Source organism: Lynx canadensis, chromosome D4, assembly GCF_007474595.2.
Source record: "Lynx canadensis isolate LIC74 chromosome D4, mLynCan4.pri.v2, whole genome shotgun sequence".
NCBI lineage: Eukaryota > Metazoa > Chordata > Mammalia > Carnivora > Felidae > Lynx > Lynx canadensis.
Genome location: NC_044315.2, coordinates 84,251,157 through 84,269,473, shown reverse-complemented (window position 1 = coordinate 84,269,473; position 18,317 = coordinate 84,251,157). Strand labels below are relative to the sequence as shown.

The following is an 18,317-nucleotide window of genomic DNA, read 5'->3' as shown; positions in this document are numbered from 1 at the left end:
CACCCATCCCCAAGGTAAAAAAGCAGTGCTTTGGAAAGATTACCAAGACCGTGAGCTTCTTTCCCTGTTTTTTTTTTCCAAAGGCAAAAAAGCCAAACTTTAATTCATTAGATTCTGACATGTATATTCATTTAAAGGAAGAAGTCCACAAAAGGATCTGTGGGAAGAGCCCAACTCTGTAGTCAGGATTGGGTTTAAATCCCAGCATTACCAGGGCGCCTGGGTGGCTCAGTCAGTTAAGCGGCCGACTTTGGCTTGGGTCATGATCTCGCGGTCCGTGAGTTCGAGCCCCGCGTCGGGCTCTGTGCTGACAGCTCAGAGCCTGGAGCCTGTTTCAGATTCTGTGTCTCCCTCTCTCTGACCCTCCCCCGTTCATGCTCTGTCTCTCTCTGTCTCAAAAATAAATAAACGTTAAAAAAAATTTTTTTAAATAAAAAATAAAAAAATAAATCCCAGCATTACCACTTACCCCCAGTGTCTCCTTGGACAAGTCCCTTTTCAGGCTTAGTTTTTGTCATCTGTAAAATGGGAATTCTAATGTTTACCTTTCAAGGTAGAATAAAATAAAGTGTTTGGCCCAGAGAAGCTGTATTCTGAAAGGAGGCTCATCTTAGTTGTTGTTACTGTTGTCACTGTTACTTATTTTGCCCATTGCTTTCTGTCCAAGTCTACCATCTTGAAATTAGCCAGATCACTTAGATTAGGTAGTGGCTCTGTTGGCAGAGTTTCACTTGTAGCCACGGTGGAGGACACTTGTCAGGTAGAAGTGGATGATGACAGTGGTGAGGGTATCTCTCCCTGGAGCAGTGGTTCTCAGAAGTGTGACTAGAGACCAGGTCCCAGTCACCTCTGGAAGATTCCAGTGGTACACATGGCACCCTCTGGTGGTGAGTCATGGCTCCAAGGAGCTTCTGAACAGTCAACTGTCAGAATATCTGTTTCAGTTATGAATCTACACTCAGTCTTACAAACAGAGCATTATGAACAGGAACTTCATATATTAGTCCTAAGGAATTTTGTGACAATTACATAAACTCTGCCTGTGAGTACTATACCATGTGATTAATAAATAAGCTCATTTCCTGTTGCCATGTAGATGAGTTCTATAACTTCAGATCCCCTTTCCCTCGCGAAGCAGGTGACACCCTTTCATTTTAACGGTAACGACAACAAAAACCGGCAGAGTAATCCAGGAATTCCTTCTTTCCAAAACTGACTCTACTGTAAAGGACAGGGCAGCAAACAACGCACTTTTATGAGCATTTGAGTGAGCAGCTGGATTCTGAGATCAGTAAATAATTTATTTTATTTCAACTGACTAGCCAGGTGCTTCAGATCTTCCCTGACACTGATGGATGGTCTCCTCTGCTCATCCATCCTGTGTCAGTCAGAGCAGAGATTTCACTTGCCCCCTGTGGCAAGTTCTTCTAAGTGGTAAGTGTCTGTGTGCGGCATTTCCCCAGTAGCCCTGCTGATTCCACAGAAAACTCCCCGTCCACTCTGAGTCAGTGGTACGCAGGAGCACGCAGCAGCGATCAGAATTCCCCAGCTCCGCGGCACCATCACAGCTGCTTGTCTCCCGATCGGGTAGTCGTGGCCCGTGCTCCCGTTTTCACCATCTGCCATCTGCTTCTGAGAAAGGCGAGGAGGGACGCAAATTTGGATCTGCAAGACCCTAACTTAAACTGATTTTCCACCAGACTTTTCTGTGATTGAAAAACTTTATTGGAGTCCCGTAGTGAAACCTGCGGCAAAGACCTGATCTTTGTAAATAATACTAAGAAGAATTACAATTTTCTTCAGTTTATTTATTTCTTTTGAGAAAAAAAGCACAAGTGGGGGAAGGGCAGGGAGAGAAAGAGAGAGAGAGAGAGAGAGAGAGAGGAGAAAGAATCCCAAGCAGGCTCTGCACTGTCAGCCCAGAGCCTGATGCGGGGCTCGAACCCACAAACCGTGAGATGAAGTCAGATGCTTAACGATTGAGCCACCCAGGTGCCCCAGAATTACAATTTTTAAAGGCAGTTATTTATCAAGTGCTTGCTATGTGCCAGGCACTTCGCTGATCACTCTTATATTCATTGTCTCCTATAATTATATCACTATTACTGGATAGTACTGATATTATCTCCATTTTTTATATCAGGAAACTAGGGTATAGGGAACAATTACTCATCAAGTAATGAAGCTGAGATCAGAATCCAGATTGTCTAAAGCTTCGTCCTGCACCCAACTACTATGTTATGCCTTGAATGCAAATTGTCATCACACTAATACTCTTTAGCTCTAGGACAATTTTCAGTGTACTGTGAACTTTCCCCCCATCACCTTATTTAATCCACACAGAACAGTGATGATGTTATTCCCATTTCATAACAAAAAACCAAGGCTTGGAGGAGTAAGTGAAGTAATGTGATGCATATAGAGAATTTAGTGTTTACTGGCACATAGCTATTACTTAATAAGCACTAACTTTCCTTCCCTCCACCCCCCCGCCCCCCAGCCATCAGGATAGACAGTGGGATATCCAGTCCCAGTAACAGAACTGGGACTGAAGCCCAGTCCCATACAACGAACCCAATCCATCAAGCCATGGATGTCTCAAATAATCTCTCTGAAAGGTTTCATGGTTTCCTTCACGAAGGAAGTGATTACTTCTAGTTGGCCAGTTCCAGAGATTCTGCACATCCTCACTCTTCCCCCTGCCCTAGCATCTGGGGGTCAGGGTCAGCATAGCATGCACACCGCTGTTCCATCCTCTGTTCACATTGTCAGTCAGTCACTGCCCTTCTTCCCTCTGGGCCCAGATCTGACCTCAGAATCGTTTCTAACACAACCCTATAAGCGAGCCCTCGCAGTCAGTTCAAGTTCGTTCTTTTTTTGTTTTTTGTTTTAATGTTTATTTATTTATTTTGAGAGAGAGGGCAGGAGGGGGAGAGGGAGAGAATCCCAAGTAGGCTCTGCACTGTCAGTACAGAACCCGACAGGGGCTCAGGCCCACAAACCATGAGATCATGACCTGAGCTGAAACCAAGAGTCGGACGCTTAACTGACCAAGCCACCCAGGCGCCCCTGAAGTTGGTTCTTAAGTTGAAATCTATTCACCATCCCTGCCGTGCCAGCCTGGAAGGTTTACCACACAAAACCGTCATGCCTAACCATTCGTGTATTCCTTGAAAACGTCCTTGGAATATTTCATTTTGTCTGCTTCCTCTCTGTGTTGGGCCTAAAAGTACAGATGCCCTTAAGTGTAGCCCTTGCTTGAGCTTATACCACGTTGAGGTCATTTCCATTAATGTGATCTACCCATATGTCTGATGCTGGCTGCCTGACCATAGGATCAGGCACTAGGACGTGTGCGGCCAAAAATGCCAAGGCTGAGAGCTTGAAATGGGTTTGGAGAAGATCAAACTCAAAGGATCAAGTATGGATGCCAACCAGGATCTAGGACACCCATAGCGTTCTGTCAGTAAGTATTTGTTGGCTGCCTGGTAGAAGCCGGATTGTGATGCACTAGCCAAGAGGCTGCCAGAAATCCACGTAAGAAACGGAGCAGAGAAGGCCAAGATACCACCGTTGGGTACCTCTTAATTACATAGTACCTCAGAGCAGCGATTGCGACCCTGACTGTATATCAGAGTCGCCAAGTCCCTGATCTCATCCCGGGCCTGCTAGTCAGAATCTCCCCGTAATTGTGGGGTTTGGGAAATGCAGCATCTTGGCATCCAGAGGACTTTCTTGCCCCTTATCTCTTGGTCCAAGGCTTGTTTTTACTGGGAAGGTTGGCTTGGAGTCCCTGATATAGGGTCTGAGGCTGAGAAGTGCCTTGACAGTTGTGCCACTGTGCTGACTTGATCCCTTCCCTTTATCATTTGTCAGTATAGACCTATCCCCATGGCACCAAAGCTATAGGTCACTGAATCTGTAATATACCATGAATTCCATCTGCGTCATAATTGCATATATAACCTAACATCATTCTGTGTAAGATGTACAGATTCTGTATAGGATTTACAGATAAAGACTGTTTCATAAAATCTCTCTGAAAGGTTTCGTGGTCGCCTCCACTATCTCTTCATAAAACAATCCATATGTATAATCGTAACACTTGTGATCATGGTAGTTATTTATCAAAAGTATCAAGTACAATAGCACATATCATAGAGAAGGCAGAGAGGTTTCATCTCATAAACTGACTCCAATCAAGTTTGTAATGGCTGCCCAGAGCATTATGCTGAGGCAGCATCTGGAGCTGCGTCTGAGGGCAACATAAAGAAACTCTGTGATTGATTAAAAATGCCTGCCCTGAGCCTGAGCATGATGAGAGGCAGCATATTTGCCATCTATTGTCTAACCTGGTTTATCTGTCCTGTTGCACTTACCATTTAACCCCCTGGTCAATACCTACAAGCCAGCACTCAAGGAAGACTTCATTACATTGCTATTTTTTAATATACAGCATGCAAACTTAAGAAGCACATTAATAACACAAGACTGAGTGAAAGCAAGCAGCTGTGGCCTGCACTTTTTTTTTTTTTTTTTTTTTTTTTTTTTTTTTTACTCCTTGGGCTCACTCTGGTGCTGTGTGGCTCTATGAATAAAATATTTGCCCCTGTTATTTTCCACTTGGGGCACCTGCAGAGTATAGTTCGAGTAATTACATAATCTGGAAATGTAGGTTCTTAGCAAGTGAATTGATTTTTCCCTCCTATTTCTGTTTCATTTTCTTACTGAGTACTAAGGAGATCTCCTCCTCCATTCAGACACATGAAAATGATCATGAGAGACATTCATCACACTTAGCTCCAAAATCCCTGGGTCCATTGAGTAATTTGAGGATGGCAATTCTAGTATCATATGATTATTCTGTCCCTGTTGTGACAACATTTTCTGAACCAAAATTTGGAATAGAGTTTAACAAGTACTAATGAGCTTATGAAATAGCAGGACAAATACTATCAAGACTGCCTCCAGAAAAAAAAAAATTTTACCACATTAGTGCTTACTGCAGTACTTGGGTTGAGGGAAGATCCCCTGATAGGAAATGTCAGAAGCTCTAGGGGTTTTTTCTCACTGTGTACCTTCCTCTAATTCTTTGCTCCCAGATCTGCCCTTTTGAGAATACCTGTTGAGTATTCCAGGGCTACTAATGACAGTGTATGAGGTTCCTCAGATGGTTGAGAAAGCCTTGAGAACTGGGAAAAGTGGAGAGCCATTGGCATAATGAAATTAATGGAAATAGGGTAATGGAGTGTCCATCCAGCTTCTGTATTCCTTTTACCCGACCCTCAACCTCGGCACTTGAGCTCCAACATGATACCAGGGCCTGAACATGAGAAAGATCTGGTCTTTCCATCCTCTGTAGGTGATAATCACAAATGCTCTTAGGAAATGACATACTGCTTCCTAACTGACGCTGAAAGCTCACCTGAAGCATCTACTTGCCAGGAGCATGTTTAGTTTGGGAATCTAACTCCCTCAGTACAAAATCTTGCCTTCTTACAGAGAGAGCTTAGTCCTCATCCAGGGACAGGTGTTACTGGGTGGAACAGTCTCGGGTCTCATCCAGTCAGCTCCACCCTTGTGCCCATGCTGTGCTGTGTACAGCTGTGTATTCATGGACTCATTCCTGTTCAGGCCACTGCTTAGTTTTCATTCCAAGGATAAAGGCCTAGTCAAGTATACTCACACTTGTCACCGAGTCCCTAACTGACCACACATTGGAATTGGTAGCTCTTAGCTATGGTTCCCAAAAGGTTTCAGATGATTAGCCCTTGAATGGAACCAGTGATTCTGGGGCCCAGTACCCCCACTTGATCTCAAGAATGTAAGGCTCCACTGGGTATCATTATAGTTGTGGCTAAAATATTGTATTGTTACCTATTTTGGGTCCCTTAGGGAGACAGTGCTTTTTATACTGTATTGCATTTGCTCATGATGTGAATATACCCACTATATAAACTTGATGCATTGAGACAGGAGAGGTGGTCTGTTTAAACCCTGGCCTGATAGTCTGGGGACGTGAATTACGGGTACAGCGCTGTCATTAATGGGTGACATCAGACAAGTCATATCCCCACCCTGAGCCTCAATTTCTTCATATGGAGAATGAAAGCCCCAGACTGGGTGATCTCTGAGGTCTCATTAAGCCCAAACAGCCTTTGTGTCTGATCCTGTGTGTAAATTCAGGCAAGTTTCAAAGACTTCCCTGAATGCTCTGTGGATGCTATCGATTGGCTGTGTGGATTCAGCACAATCCACTCCAGCAAAGAGTTGTTCAGTGGCACTCCCAGGGGCTTTTCCAGGCTTTCACAGGCTCTAGGTAACCCGAAGACAAGAGGATTGTAGAATTGTATAAAAAACTACTCCAGGATTTAACAACAGTGGAGCTTTTCTAGTCTTAGATTCAAAGTTGTAGGAAATTGATGAATGAACCACAGCTCGTGATGTCTGAACAAATAAATAACAACTGAGGAAATACACTGAGGCATGGAATATTAAATGCCCTAATTTTTGCCAAACTGGTGTTTTAGCTTCTTAGAAGGGCATTTTAAGCGTGCCTTAGGGGAGATTGTGCCTCCTGGGAGTCAAGCATGCGCCTCTGAGACAGTAGGAAGCGGCAAGCTGGTGGGGAAACAACCCAGAGTTGGTCAGATACACCTGGTTTTCAACCCAGCTTTGCCATTTACTGACTTGATACACCCTGCCTAAGTACATCATTTCACCTTTCTGCAGTTCATCTCAGTAATAATCTTACTTAAAACCTGAGCCCTTATTATTTTTTAAAAATTTGTTTTAATGTTTATTTACTTTTGAGACGCGGGGGGTGGGGGGGACAGGGCGAGGGCGCAGAGAGAGAGAAGGAGACGCAGAATCTGAAGCAGGCTCCAGGCTCTGAGCTGTCAGCACAGAGCCCAACACAGGGCTCTAACTCACGGACCACGAGATCATGACCTAAGCCAAAGTTGGACACTTAACCGACTGAGCCACCCAGGCACCCCGAGCCCTTATGTGCCAGGCATTCTGCTGAGTGTTTTACATGCTTATGCCACCCCATCTTCATGGCATCCTGGGAGCTGGTACTGTTTGTTACCCCCTTTCACAGAGGAGGAAGCTCAGGCTTACCCAGGGAGAAGCACCTTAACCCAGGACAACAATGGGGATGTGCCACCAAAATCAAGATCTAGAGACCTAGGAGGTGGCTGGGAGGTGCCGGGGGTTCCCCTAGCAAGAGTGGTCCCACTGCTCCAGCTGTGACAACGGTTTTCCTGGTGTCGAATATGGACTCTAGGTTGCAGAGAAGTATGGCCAATGACACTTGGTAATGGGAGGTTATTGCAAGGATGCGTGAGGGCGAGAATGTTGGTCTCCCCAGGCAGACAGTCATTCTGGATCCTGGTTCTTCCAAGGCTGTGATGTAGAGCAGGTCCCAGAGATAATGCCCCCAGACTAGGGCCAAGCAGATCCCTTGTTCACATCCCTCCCGGCTCTCCTTGTGCTCCCTGTCCAGACTTTCAGCACAGGGTCTGTGTCACATCCCTTAGCCCAGTGCCTAACTCCTGATAATGATAGTCATGAGAAATAGTGGTGTAGGTCACAGTGATATATGAAGCCCTATTTCCAAGCACTTTACAAGTCTTATTTAATCCTCACAAAAGCCCAGAAGGTAGATTCTGTTATCATCACCATTTTACAGCACCTTGCCCAAAGTCACATAGTTAGGAATTAAGGAAACTGATATTCAAACTCAGGACTCTCTGACTCTGAAGTCTCTATCCCTAATCTCTCTGCACATACTGCCTTTAAATATAAAATGGGCTCTACTGCCTTCCAGATAGAAGTGAGTAAGCTCTCAGTAAGTTGGTCAACACAAAAGGACCCAGCACAGAGCTGCCCAAAGTAGATATTCAGTCTGTTAGCAGAAGATGATATACATGCTAATTTCCTTTTATGGACATCTTTTGGGTAGTTAAAACAGACAAGGGTCTCCTTGTGATAACTCTAAAGCCTTGGACAAATAGTTTCCCCCAGAGAGTTGTATATACATTAGAGTTGCATTTTTGTTTATTTTGAGCTGTCTTGTTAGGGAAGGATTTATATGCTGGCATTGACTTAGGACAGCAATCAGGCATTGTTTTCCACCTTTGACAGTTGGCGTGATAGTTTGCTTCCAGTGAGGTTTGACTCACTATCTGGAAGCTGTCAGAAGTGGGAGCATGAAAAGGTCATGACGGATGGCTATGGATAAGTGGGTAGGGGGAGAGCTGGTTAAAGGAGACAGTTGGCCTCACTTATTTCTGAGGGAAGGGGCTGACCCTGTCCGCTTTGGGCCAGCCCTCATGCTCTCTTCCTCACCTACCACAGCTGGTCAGGTGAAGCCCTGCCAGGCAGCGTTTTGTGAGAGTGGCCCCAGGGTGGCCATAATGTAGCCACGGGAGCCCTTCCCAGCAGCCCAGCCACGTGGGTGCTTGAGAACTGCTAGATGGAAGTAGGTCTTTATGTAGGATTTGCCTTCATGACTATGTTACCGGATTCAGGGTACTGAATTCCGAGTAGAAACCAAGAAAATGTCAGCTCCTAAAATGATGTTTGTTTTTATTTCGGGTGAATTTTTTGTTTTGTAAAAACACAGAAAAGGAAAGGACCTAATCCTACTAGCCAGAATTGACACTGTTCCCGTTGGGAACATATCCTTTAGATCTCTTTTCTATAAATATTTTTCCTGCTCTTTTCACTTAGCTTCAGAAGAATTTTTCCAAGTCCAAGCTTTTCTCATACAGAATTTTTCATGGTTGTGTTGTAGTCCATCGTAGTTGGATTAACTGTTCCTTTGTTGGCCATTTAAGTTGGAGAAATGGAAACTTCACAAAAGCCAACTTCCCTTGTTTTCATAGACATGTGTTTATAATTTGAAATACTTACACATACTGTGTGACACTTTAAGGAATGCCTCTGCCTTTCCTTCAGTGACTTTACACAAAAACTTTAGCCAAGGAAATTAAAACCACGCTCATTGGTCGTAAAGAAGAATATTGCTAGGATTTCATGCTCCAGTTTGTCATGTCTGAACAAAAATAGGTGTGCATTTATTGGCACATTTGAATGTTTATTTTTTCCTTTGTAAAAATTTAAAAAGGACACTGGGGGAGCTCAGTCAGTTAAGAGTCTGACTCTTGATTTCAGCTCAGGTCATGATCTCATAGTTCATGGGTTCAAGCCCCACATTGGACCCTGTCCTGATGGCGTGGAGCCTGCTTGGGTTTCTCTCCCTCTCTCTCTCTCTCTCCTCTTCCTGTCCATCCCCACTTTAAAAAAAACAAAAACAAAAAAAACATTGAAAGAGGATACTAAAGACTAGCTGAGCAGAATTTCTCATTACATCTGGAACTCAACTGAATGCGTCCATGCAGAGCAGTGGGAAGTGCCATACTTAGGAACAAGATCTCTCTGGGCATGAAATGGCTTTTCCACTTAAAAGCTTCCCAAACTTGGACACGTACCTTCACCTCTCCTAGCGCATGTTATAGAAAATACCAAGCATGGTTTTTTGCAGAATAGCATAGTGGCTGGGAGGGCAGATTTTGGGACCAAATTTTCTGACTTTCTCCAAATTCTAGCTTTGCCCCATTTTAGCTGTGTGATCTTGGGCAAGTTACTTAACCGCCCTGGGTTTCCATTTTCTCATCTATAAAATAGGGATAAATACAGTAACCAATTTGATCCGGGCGTTGTGAGATTTGAATTCGTGCACACAGGATTTTTAACCATGCTAACATATATTTGGTGCCAGGTAATGTTCACCCCTCTTTGCCCCTGGCGTGGACTGTGGTGCCAGCCTCCTAACTGGTCTCCTCTCCACCAGGCTGCCTCCTCCTTCCAGCCAAGAAGGAGACCTTGGACCCCCAAGGCAGGGACAGAAGAGGTCTGTGTTTGCTTCCAGGCTAGATTCTGCAGACTGTCCTCAGCAGTGGGTTCTGGGTCTGCCCAGGAGAATGGGCTCCAAGGCTAACCGCCCCAGGGCCTGCCAAACTAGAAGCAGAGGGTTGTCACTTGTCCAGCAAGCACAGATCAGCTCCTGTGGGCTGTGTGCCCTGTGTTAAGAAGCTGAGACTCACACACATCTCAAGTACAGTGAGATTATTTAATGTACAAAAGGATTTTTCCCATCAGGAAAGATCCCCCTACAGGTTCCTTTAAATAGTGACTCCTCCAGGCAGGCGAGTGTTTTACAGATCATTAACTACTTGACTGAAAGCCTGCAGGGCAGAGAAACTTCAGACTAAAGTGTTGGGAGCTCCTGCCAATTACAGATCAATCCAAAATGAATATAAAGTATCTCTGGAACTAGAAGTCAGTGGGAAAATGTGATTTGATTCGGAAAAAATCTGATTTACAGGCAACTTTTTTGGAACACACCAGTTGTTTAAATGGTGTTCCACCTGCCTGCCCATCTTGAACCTAATGCATTCAGTCTCCCACATCTTCATCCCCAAACGCCAGAATTGGGGTTCCCCTCTGCGAACAGTGACTGCACAATAACCCCCAGAAAGGGCGTCATTGGGAAAGTGTTTTTGTGGCCATGCAGAGAGTAGGCAATTGATGCAGAGATACAGCCCAAAATGGATGAACTATACAGTAACAATTTGCAGATAAAAATAATAGAAGTTAAAGTGTACTTTACATGATAAAAGAAAGATGAAAGAGGACGAGAGTCTGTTACATCTGAGATGGTTACAAAAGTCCTGCTTTGTGAAGTAGGCTCTGTTGAAAAGATTGATGCCATGGGGAGTGACCTTGGCTTGGAGCAGGAGCTGGTGATGTATGTATGAGCATCCCTCTGCTAAATGGACCCAGATTTGTAGCACTAATATACATGGGAGCCCAGAACCAAACTCAGTACGGCAATAAATCAACAGCCACTTTGGGTGTCATTTCTGGTTTATATTCCACTATTGTTCTATCACTTTAATTCATGTCACTATCATCTTTTCATCTGGAACAGTTTTATATAATTTTCCAGTGGAGTTACCTGACAAATCCTATCAAATTAACAAGGTACATTAACAATATTGACTGACTACGGCTTCAGGAGTCGCAGGGCCGTAGAACAAAATTTTAAAGCTGTGTCTCTCTGGTGATGATTCCCCCCCCCCCCCTTTCTGGGAAAGGAATGTGGGGCAGGGTTTATTCCACATATGAGATATGCACATTTATTTTGCTCTGCTCAGTTTTGACTGTTATAAATGTCAAAATAAGAAGGAGGAGGAGGGACAAAAAAAACCCAAAAAAAAAAAAAACAACGCACTTGCTACCAGCAGCCATGGCGTAAGTACTTTTCTTCTCTCAGGGAACTATAGAAATGTCCAGATCTTTAACAATTAATGGCCAAATTGGAGGGAAGAGTGTAACTGGGTAGTCGTAATCTATTTTAAGTGAAATGTAATGAAATTGGTCTCCTGATACATTCTCACCCTCCTGAAATCATCTAGACCTGAACGGCCGGAGTCCATTGGACTTATGACATTATGCCTGATTGAAATATGGTATTCCTGAAATATGTCTAATGACAAATTCCAGCATTCAATTAATAAAAATATACTAGTTCATCTTTTCCAAAGACCACACAGTGATGACCAGGGTTAAGCAACTGTGCCGCATCGTCTCCTGTGAAGACCGCAGACAAGACCGGTGTTGTCTGTATGGTCTCCTGCCTTTGTCTGACCGCTCTTTGGGATTTCTTTAGTCAGAAAATAAAATAGAAATGGAGTGTGTGGCAGACCTCATCACTAGAACGGTTTTTTTAATATATATATATATATATATATATATATATATTTTTTTTTTTTTGTTTGTTTGTTTGTTTGTTTGTTTGTTTTTTTTTTTTTTGTTCGTTTGCTTAATTTTAAATTTGCTCACAGACTATGGTCGTTGTGTTTTGGGGGGTTTTTTGTTTGTTTGTTTTTTAATTGAGCTGTTTCTTTTATCTGCTTTTCCTTTTGGCCTACTAAGTTTTCTCAATGTCGTACTGAAAAATTTCTGAGGTGATCCATGGAACAAAATGTGTTAATTCTGATTGTCTTTTTTGTTACAGTATGTACATTTGATGGCTTTAATTATCTCTTATATCTTTGTTTGATTTTGCTTTTTTTCCACTTTGCCCCTGACCTTTAAACCATGGCCTGAAATATTAGTTACTTTCAAGATTTTATCTGGGGCCCACTCTGGAAGGCATATTGAAGGTTTTTGTCTCACTTCATGAACAGATTCCTCAATTTTCAGCAAAAGAGAAAAAGAGGGCATCTAGTCTAGATCGTGTGTGTCGGGCCGAGCATACGCTGCTCAGTGACCCTGGGAGAGCGATTGCTGTGCGTCGCCACAGTTATCCCAGGACACCTTTCATCCCAGGCATCACCTTTGTTCTCCCAACACCTTTGCTCCCAGTGACTGTACAGTATGTTATGTCTTTCACAGCTCTGAAAATGAAGCCCACAGTGCCAGTATTTAACCTGCTGCATTCCTGTTATAAAGTCTTTGTTGCATAAATCTCACACCCAGTGCTGTTTCTCCCTACGCTGGAGAAGCAGTGACCTCCGCAGACTGAAGCAAAGCTCCAAGACTTGAACTTGGAAGGTTTTATCTAAAGGACCTTTGATCCTCCTGTGACTTCTCTCAATCAGTATAGCTTGGATAATTATTTAGTGTCAGAGAAGGGCAAAGATAGATTTTTCCTATTTTTAGTGTATTAAAAAAAAAAAAAAGACCACTGATCAAAATGTTTTTCTTAACGAACTTTATGTTATGGTTTATTTCATTACCATACGGAGGTATAATGTAGGGTTAACTATGCAGGTGAACCCTGTGTTGTATCTGTGGTGCATCTAGGATGGCATGTTTTTTTAACCTTTCTATATGCTTCTTGGTGGTTTCTCCCCTCAACTCACCCACGCAGGAAACCAGGCTGTGCATCTTCTGTATGCCCTTTGGCGTCTCCTTATGGCTGTCTTAAGCCAGTGGCATTCCCCAAAGCCCTAAGGAAGAGCTCTTGTTCATCTAATTTAAAATATACAAAACAGGTCAAATGATTACACTGAAATCACTTACACCTTCCACTTTTTGTGGCTTCTTTTTTGTCCTTCCCCCCCCCCCCCCCCCCCCCCACCCCCCGGCCTTACAGGTATCTCTGGAGACAAAGTAGAGATAGACCCTGTTACGAATCAGAAAGCCAGCACTAAGTTTTGGATTAAGCAGAAACCCATCTCAATCGATTCTGACCTGCTCTGTGCCTGTGACCTTGCTGAAGAAAAAAGCCCCAGTGAGTAGTCCCTTTTATTTATGTCTCCTTTCTCTCTTCCCCCTCTTCCCCTCTGTGTGCTGGGTGCCGGGAGAATATATTGCCACCGTGTCCTTTTTTCCTTGGGTCTGTTTAATTCATTACCAGAAATTTCTTTTAATCAGACAGGATTGTATTATGGTGCCCAGAGCCTGACATGGGCCCCCATCCTGTTCCGTCTTGATGGCAGCAGAGAACCTCACAGCCCTGGCTCCTGACCTCCAGAGCCCCGCCCTGGGGACTAGGGGCCTGGGGGCAGGTTCCTGCTGAGAATTGGACTCCCCAGAGCCCTCATTTCACTTTGTGCTCCCTTCCTCTTCCCATTTGGGGGACTTGGGCAGTCGGACCTGGACCTGCCTTCCTTCCAGATCGAGGGAGGCTGGGAGATTTCCTGTGGCAGCCTAAGACTAGATTTAGATATCCATCAAGCCGGAAGTGTCAACAGCCTCCAGATTATTGGCAGCTGCATGACCTACCAGCTCGTAATTAAACTCCTGCCTGGTCCTGCAGAAGAGATCACTGCTGGGCTGGCACTCCTCTGCTTAAATTATCAAAGTAGATACAGTCTGGTTGTATATTTTGGCATATTATATTTTTGCAGTTAAGTAATTGAGTGTAGCATTTAGATTAATCATTTTTAAGACTTCAGTCCCATCGAGAGGCAGAAAGGACACAGATCACGCTGAAATTCCTCCATGGAAGAAAAAAGTTTAAACTAGACAAGAATTTGTTAGCTGCCAGGGAAAGGCTACAAGACAGTTATTGTCAGAGCCTGGTACGTATCGGCATCGCCTGTAGAGCCTGTTTAAAATGCAGTTATCCAAGGGCCCATCCCCAGCGGGTTCTGATTCAGTAACTTTGGAGAATGACATGATTTTTGTTAATCCCTTTACTCCAGTGCCCGCTGAATTGGGGAACAAGTGTTATAAGGAATGACGTACTCAAAAGGAACAATAAGAAATGTAAAGGCCAGCAAGTGTTTATCATATGGTTCAAGTTTTTGAGATAATACTGACTAAACTGGGACCTAAAAAGCAAAAAAAACCCCGAGGGAGGTGTACAGACAGGGCACCTGCCACACTGCCTGCTTTATGGGTGGGGGTTTTTTGGTCAGATCCAGCTATGCTGGGCTACGCAATCTCCTCCTTTCAACCTGTGAGGCTCCAGCTGGGCAAGAAGGGAGAACCTAGTGGTACCGAGGGAAAGGAGGCAGGCCGGGCCCACCCCCCCCCCCCTTCCCCGCAGCGTCCTGCCATTCCTGTCATCCCAGTGAGGAGATCCTGCAAGATGGCTGCCAGAAGGGGCTGGTGAGAAAATTGCTTGCTGCTCTGGGGCCCTTGCCTCTGCCTTTAGATAAACATCTTCCTAATCCCTCTCACTGCAGCTTATCAGCCAATAAAGATGTCATTGTTCTAGCATCTTTCTTCCCAAGAACTCAGGGTGCTTTGAAAAGTAACATTTTATAAATTCTCCGTGTCTCTGAGAAATGAAAGGCAATCACATGTTGCATAGAGGGATAAGCTGGAGTAGAAAGGTTAGGGAAAGAACTAGAAGCGGGATTCAGATTTCCCTTAACACTCATACCAAGACACTCACTTGCCAAGGAGTGTGCTTCGGGCACTGAAAGGTGAAGGGTGTAGCACAGCCAGTGTGAGAGGGAAGGAAGAAAGGATGCACAGACAGCACCTCCCGGTTGCCTCTGGCCATCAGTCAGTCAGGAAGTGATTAGCACACGTCTGTGACAGTGACCACAAGTTCCAGGCCTGGGGGATGCAGAGCAGACGTGGGGCCCACCTTTGCAATATTGACAATCCTGCAAGAGAGTCTTTTGTCGTGTTTGCAGACCTACTGGATGGTTCTGTGTAAAAACCGCACATGTGGGTCGTAAAGAGGTTTCCTTCTCTCTCATTCTGGCTCCCGAGGTCTAAAAATTGTGACACTTGCCTGAACAAAGGAGCGCACTGGCCCAGTCAGACACTTCCTATGTCCTTGTGCCCTGTCAGTGCTTTCCAAACCATGTTCCTCAGAGGTCTGGGGATGGGGGAGGGGGCAGGTTTGGGCATAAGGACTCCCCTTCAACCAGTAGAGCTCTACTATTTTCTCTTTGGGGATTCTGCATTTAAAAAGTCTGTCGGGGGTGGCTCAGTTGGTTAAGCGTCTGACTCTTGATCTCAGCTCAGGTCTTGATCTCAGGGTTGTGAATTCAAGCTCCGTGTTGGGCTCTGCACTAGGTGTGAAGCCTACTTAAAAAAAAAAAAAAAAAAAAGTCAACCGATAAAAAGGATTTTGCTACTTAAAAAAATTTTTTTTGAAAGTTACAGGCTCACCAAGTAAAATCCAGATTCCTCAGCATAGCCCTTAAAGACATTGACCACTTGAGGTTCATGGCCCATAATTTCCCATCCTGAACTTGAGCTGCAGTCAACCGTGAACTGCTCGCACACGAACACACCTCGAATTCTGTGCTTCTGCTGTTCCCATCACCTGGAATACGCCTCCACCCTGATTCTCCCGCTAACTGACAGGCACCTCTGCTTCCTCAGGCCTGGCTCATTCATCTTTCTAGGGTCAGGCTCTCTCCACGACTTTGTCTCTAGGAGCTTGCACACGCCTGTGGTACAGTAGCTCTCACGCTGTGCCATATGTATCGACTTCAAGTCTGTCCCTCTCTCCCACCCCCATCTCCTTGCTGAACTAATTGACCCAGGAACTGCTTTCTGTGTCCTCAGTCTGCAGCACAGTGTCCACAGAGTGGTCCTCAGTGAATGTTTGCTATCTTCAAATTGAACTTAATGTGGCCAGAATTTAGAAACCAAAAGTTACTCAGCATAATTTATGTTGTAAAGTGCGCAAACAAAGGTGTATTAACTGAATCAGCTTGATGCTGTGTTTTTTTTTTTATGATTTCCAGTATCTTCATCAAATTAATTCAGTGACTTAATCTAAAAAGTTCATCTTCAAGACCATCATCAGACCACAGAATTAATCTATAGGGCTGTTTCTTCCTCTTCTTTTTTTAAAGGATTAATGGTAACCCTTTTTATCTTTTGTGTCTGTTGAACCTTAGAAAAAAGTTATTTTAACAGTACTCAAGAAATGAAAGTCACTATATTTCCCAAGTTTAGCCTGTGATTTTTATCAGCATAGTGATATATGTTTGTAGCTGAGTTTACATCAAAAATTATTCTGGGGGCCTTCTTGAATGAATTATGGCAAAGAGAGAGAGTCTAGAAGTAGATAAGGTTTTTGATTTCTGCAATATATTTCCTTTTTCATGTTTTTATCTCTCGTAACACAAGCGTCCTGCCGAAGACTGGAACGTGTGACCAACTGGAATAATGTAGTTGTGAAAACAGCAGACGTGTTATTAAACAGCCTTCTTTACAAAAAGGCAGTAAGTGTTGGAAGGATAATGAAGTTGTCCTGGTCTGTCTTGAGACATGTTTGTCAGAATTCTGAGCAGAAAAGAAATGGTTTTTAAAACCTTCGAATATGGCCAGTTTGCAGTGTTTATTGAGAAAGCCTCTGTCAAACCGTTAATTTGGTCGTCATAAGGAACGCAGCTCAAGTTTAACTGACACCATATCCAAAAAGTATGTGAATAGAGGACTTGGCAAAGGGACTGAGCAACGGAGCGCCCGCAGTGAGACCCGTAATTACACATACCGTGGGTCAGAAAGACCCGGACTCTGCAGCCGTGCTCCATAAATAGCAGTTCTGTGGCTCTCTTTCCTTCTCCTAACTTCTCTGTCTTAGGCTGTGTTCTCAGAGGGAAGATTTATTGCTCTGTCCCTGTGAGTGTTTAAGGATCTGGAACTTAATGACTAAATAGATACATGCCTTAGAAGAAATTTGTACGTATAAATATAGACTCTCACCAGTTAGTTGAGAAAATCTGTGTATCAAAAGCCCAGAGAAATTGAGAATAAATTCTGCCTTTCCAGGTTGGGAGGGGGGAAGAAAGGCTGCACGCTGTCATTATTATTGCAATCAGTGACTTCTTAGTCTGGTTTTGCCACTCCTTAGGATACCTTTTGCTGTTTTGAAGGATGTCACAAACCTCTAAAAGATGAATTAATTTTAATTCATCGTAAGTGAACAGATATGTATATGGCACATAGGAGGGGAGAATGCCTCCATATCAGAAACTACCATGGCTAAATTATCTCAGAGAAATAATTCTCCGTCCTTCTACAGGTCCAAACCTAGGCTTTAGATGCAGTGGGCTCTCTTTTTAAGTGTCAGCCTCAAACTCCAACGCTGAAACAAAAGCAAGGCACCTTTTTTTTTTTAAACTAGCACCCTTCAGAGACTCTCAGGCTGGATTTAAATGAGGTACCAGCCTCCACCGTGCCAGGTCTGCGTTTATCATGAGAAGGTTGTGCAGGTTTCCAGGCTTCAAAGGAAGCAGCCTATCATTAAGAAATCAGATTTAAACCTTAATAAAGTAGCTGTCGTCTTTATAGCTGAAAAGAGCGCTGTATCTCAATTAAGTATAGATAATAGAAAATCTTAAGGAAGCAACATAATAGAGGTAATCTGATTATGTTCTCTTGCAATAGTATAATTTAAAGGAAATCTGATTCTGTTGATGCTGGTGGGGGATTGCTTGTTTGGCTTTTTTTCTTGCTGTTTTTTGTTTTTGTTTTGTTTTGTTTGTCCAAAACAGTGTGTGGATACAGGATAGGAACTCTTTGGAATCATGAGTTAACCACAACTGCGAGAGACTGTCAAGCCCTCGTGAATAGAACCTGCTGGATGTTTGAGATGAGACTCAGTTAAGGTTATGAGTTAAATTAGCTGGGCTTATTGGTGACCTCCCGCTTAAATGAATCTTTCTTTTCATAAGTACTTGACAAGATCTGTAAAGTAGTGTATTTAATTTACTAATTAAATTAAAGCTACTGAATAATGATTTGTCCACATTGATTTAGCTTAAATAGAAAAGATCAGCATTGTTGTGATCTTCAGCCACCTTAATGACCAGGCC

General features: G+C 43.7%; 1 protein-coding gene across 8 annotated transcripts in view; it reads left to right on the top strand.

The window, feature by feature from the left end:
• The window catches only part of MAPKAP1 (MAPK associated protein 1), a 245,090-nt gene that overhangs the window by 203,615 nt on the left and 23,158 nt on the right, over window positions 1-18,317 (top strand). For 7 of the 8 annotated variants that reach the window (XR_003964401.1, XM_030294471.1, XM_030294467.1 and 4 more), the window contains one exon: window positions 13,172-13,309. The exons of the other annotated variant lie outside the window; for it this stretch is intronic. Coding sequence is in view for 6 of the 7 variants with exons in the window: in XM_030294471.1 (XP_030150331.1) it covers window positions 13,172-13,309 (138 nt within the window). In the remaining variant the exon portion in view is untranslated. The remainder of the gene's footprint in view (window positions 1-13,171; window positions 13,310-18,317) is intronic. 8 annotated transcript variants of the gene reach the window in all.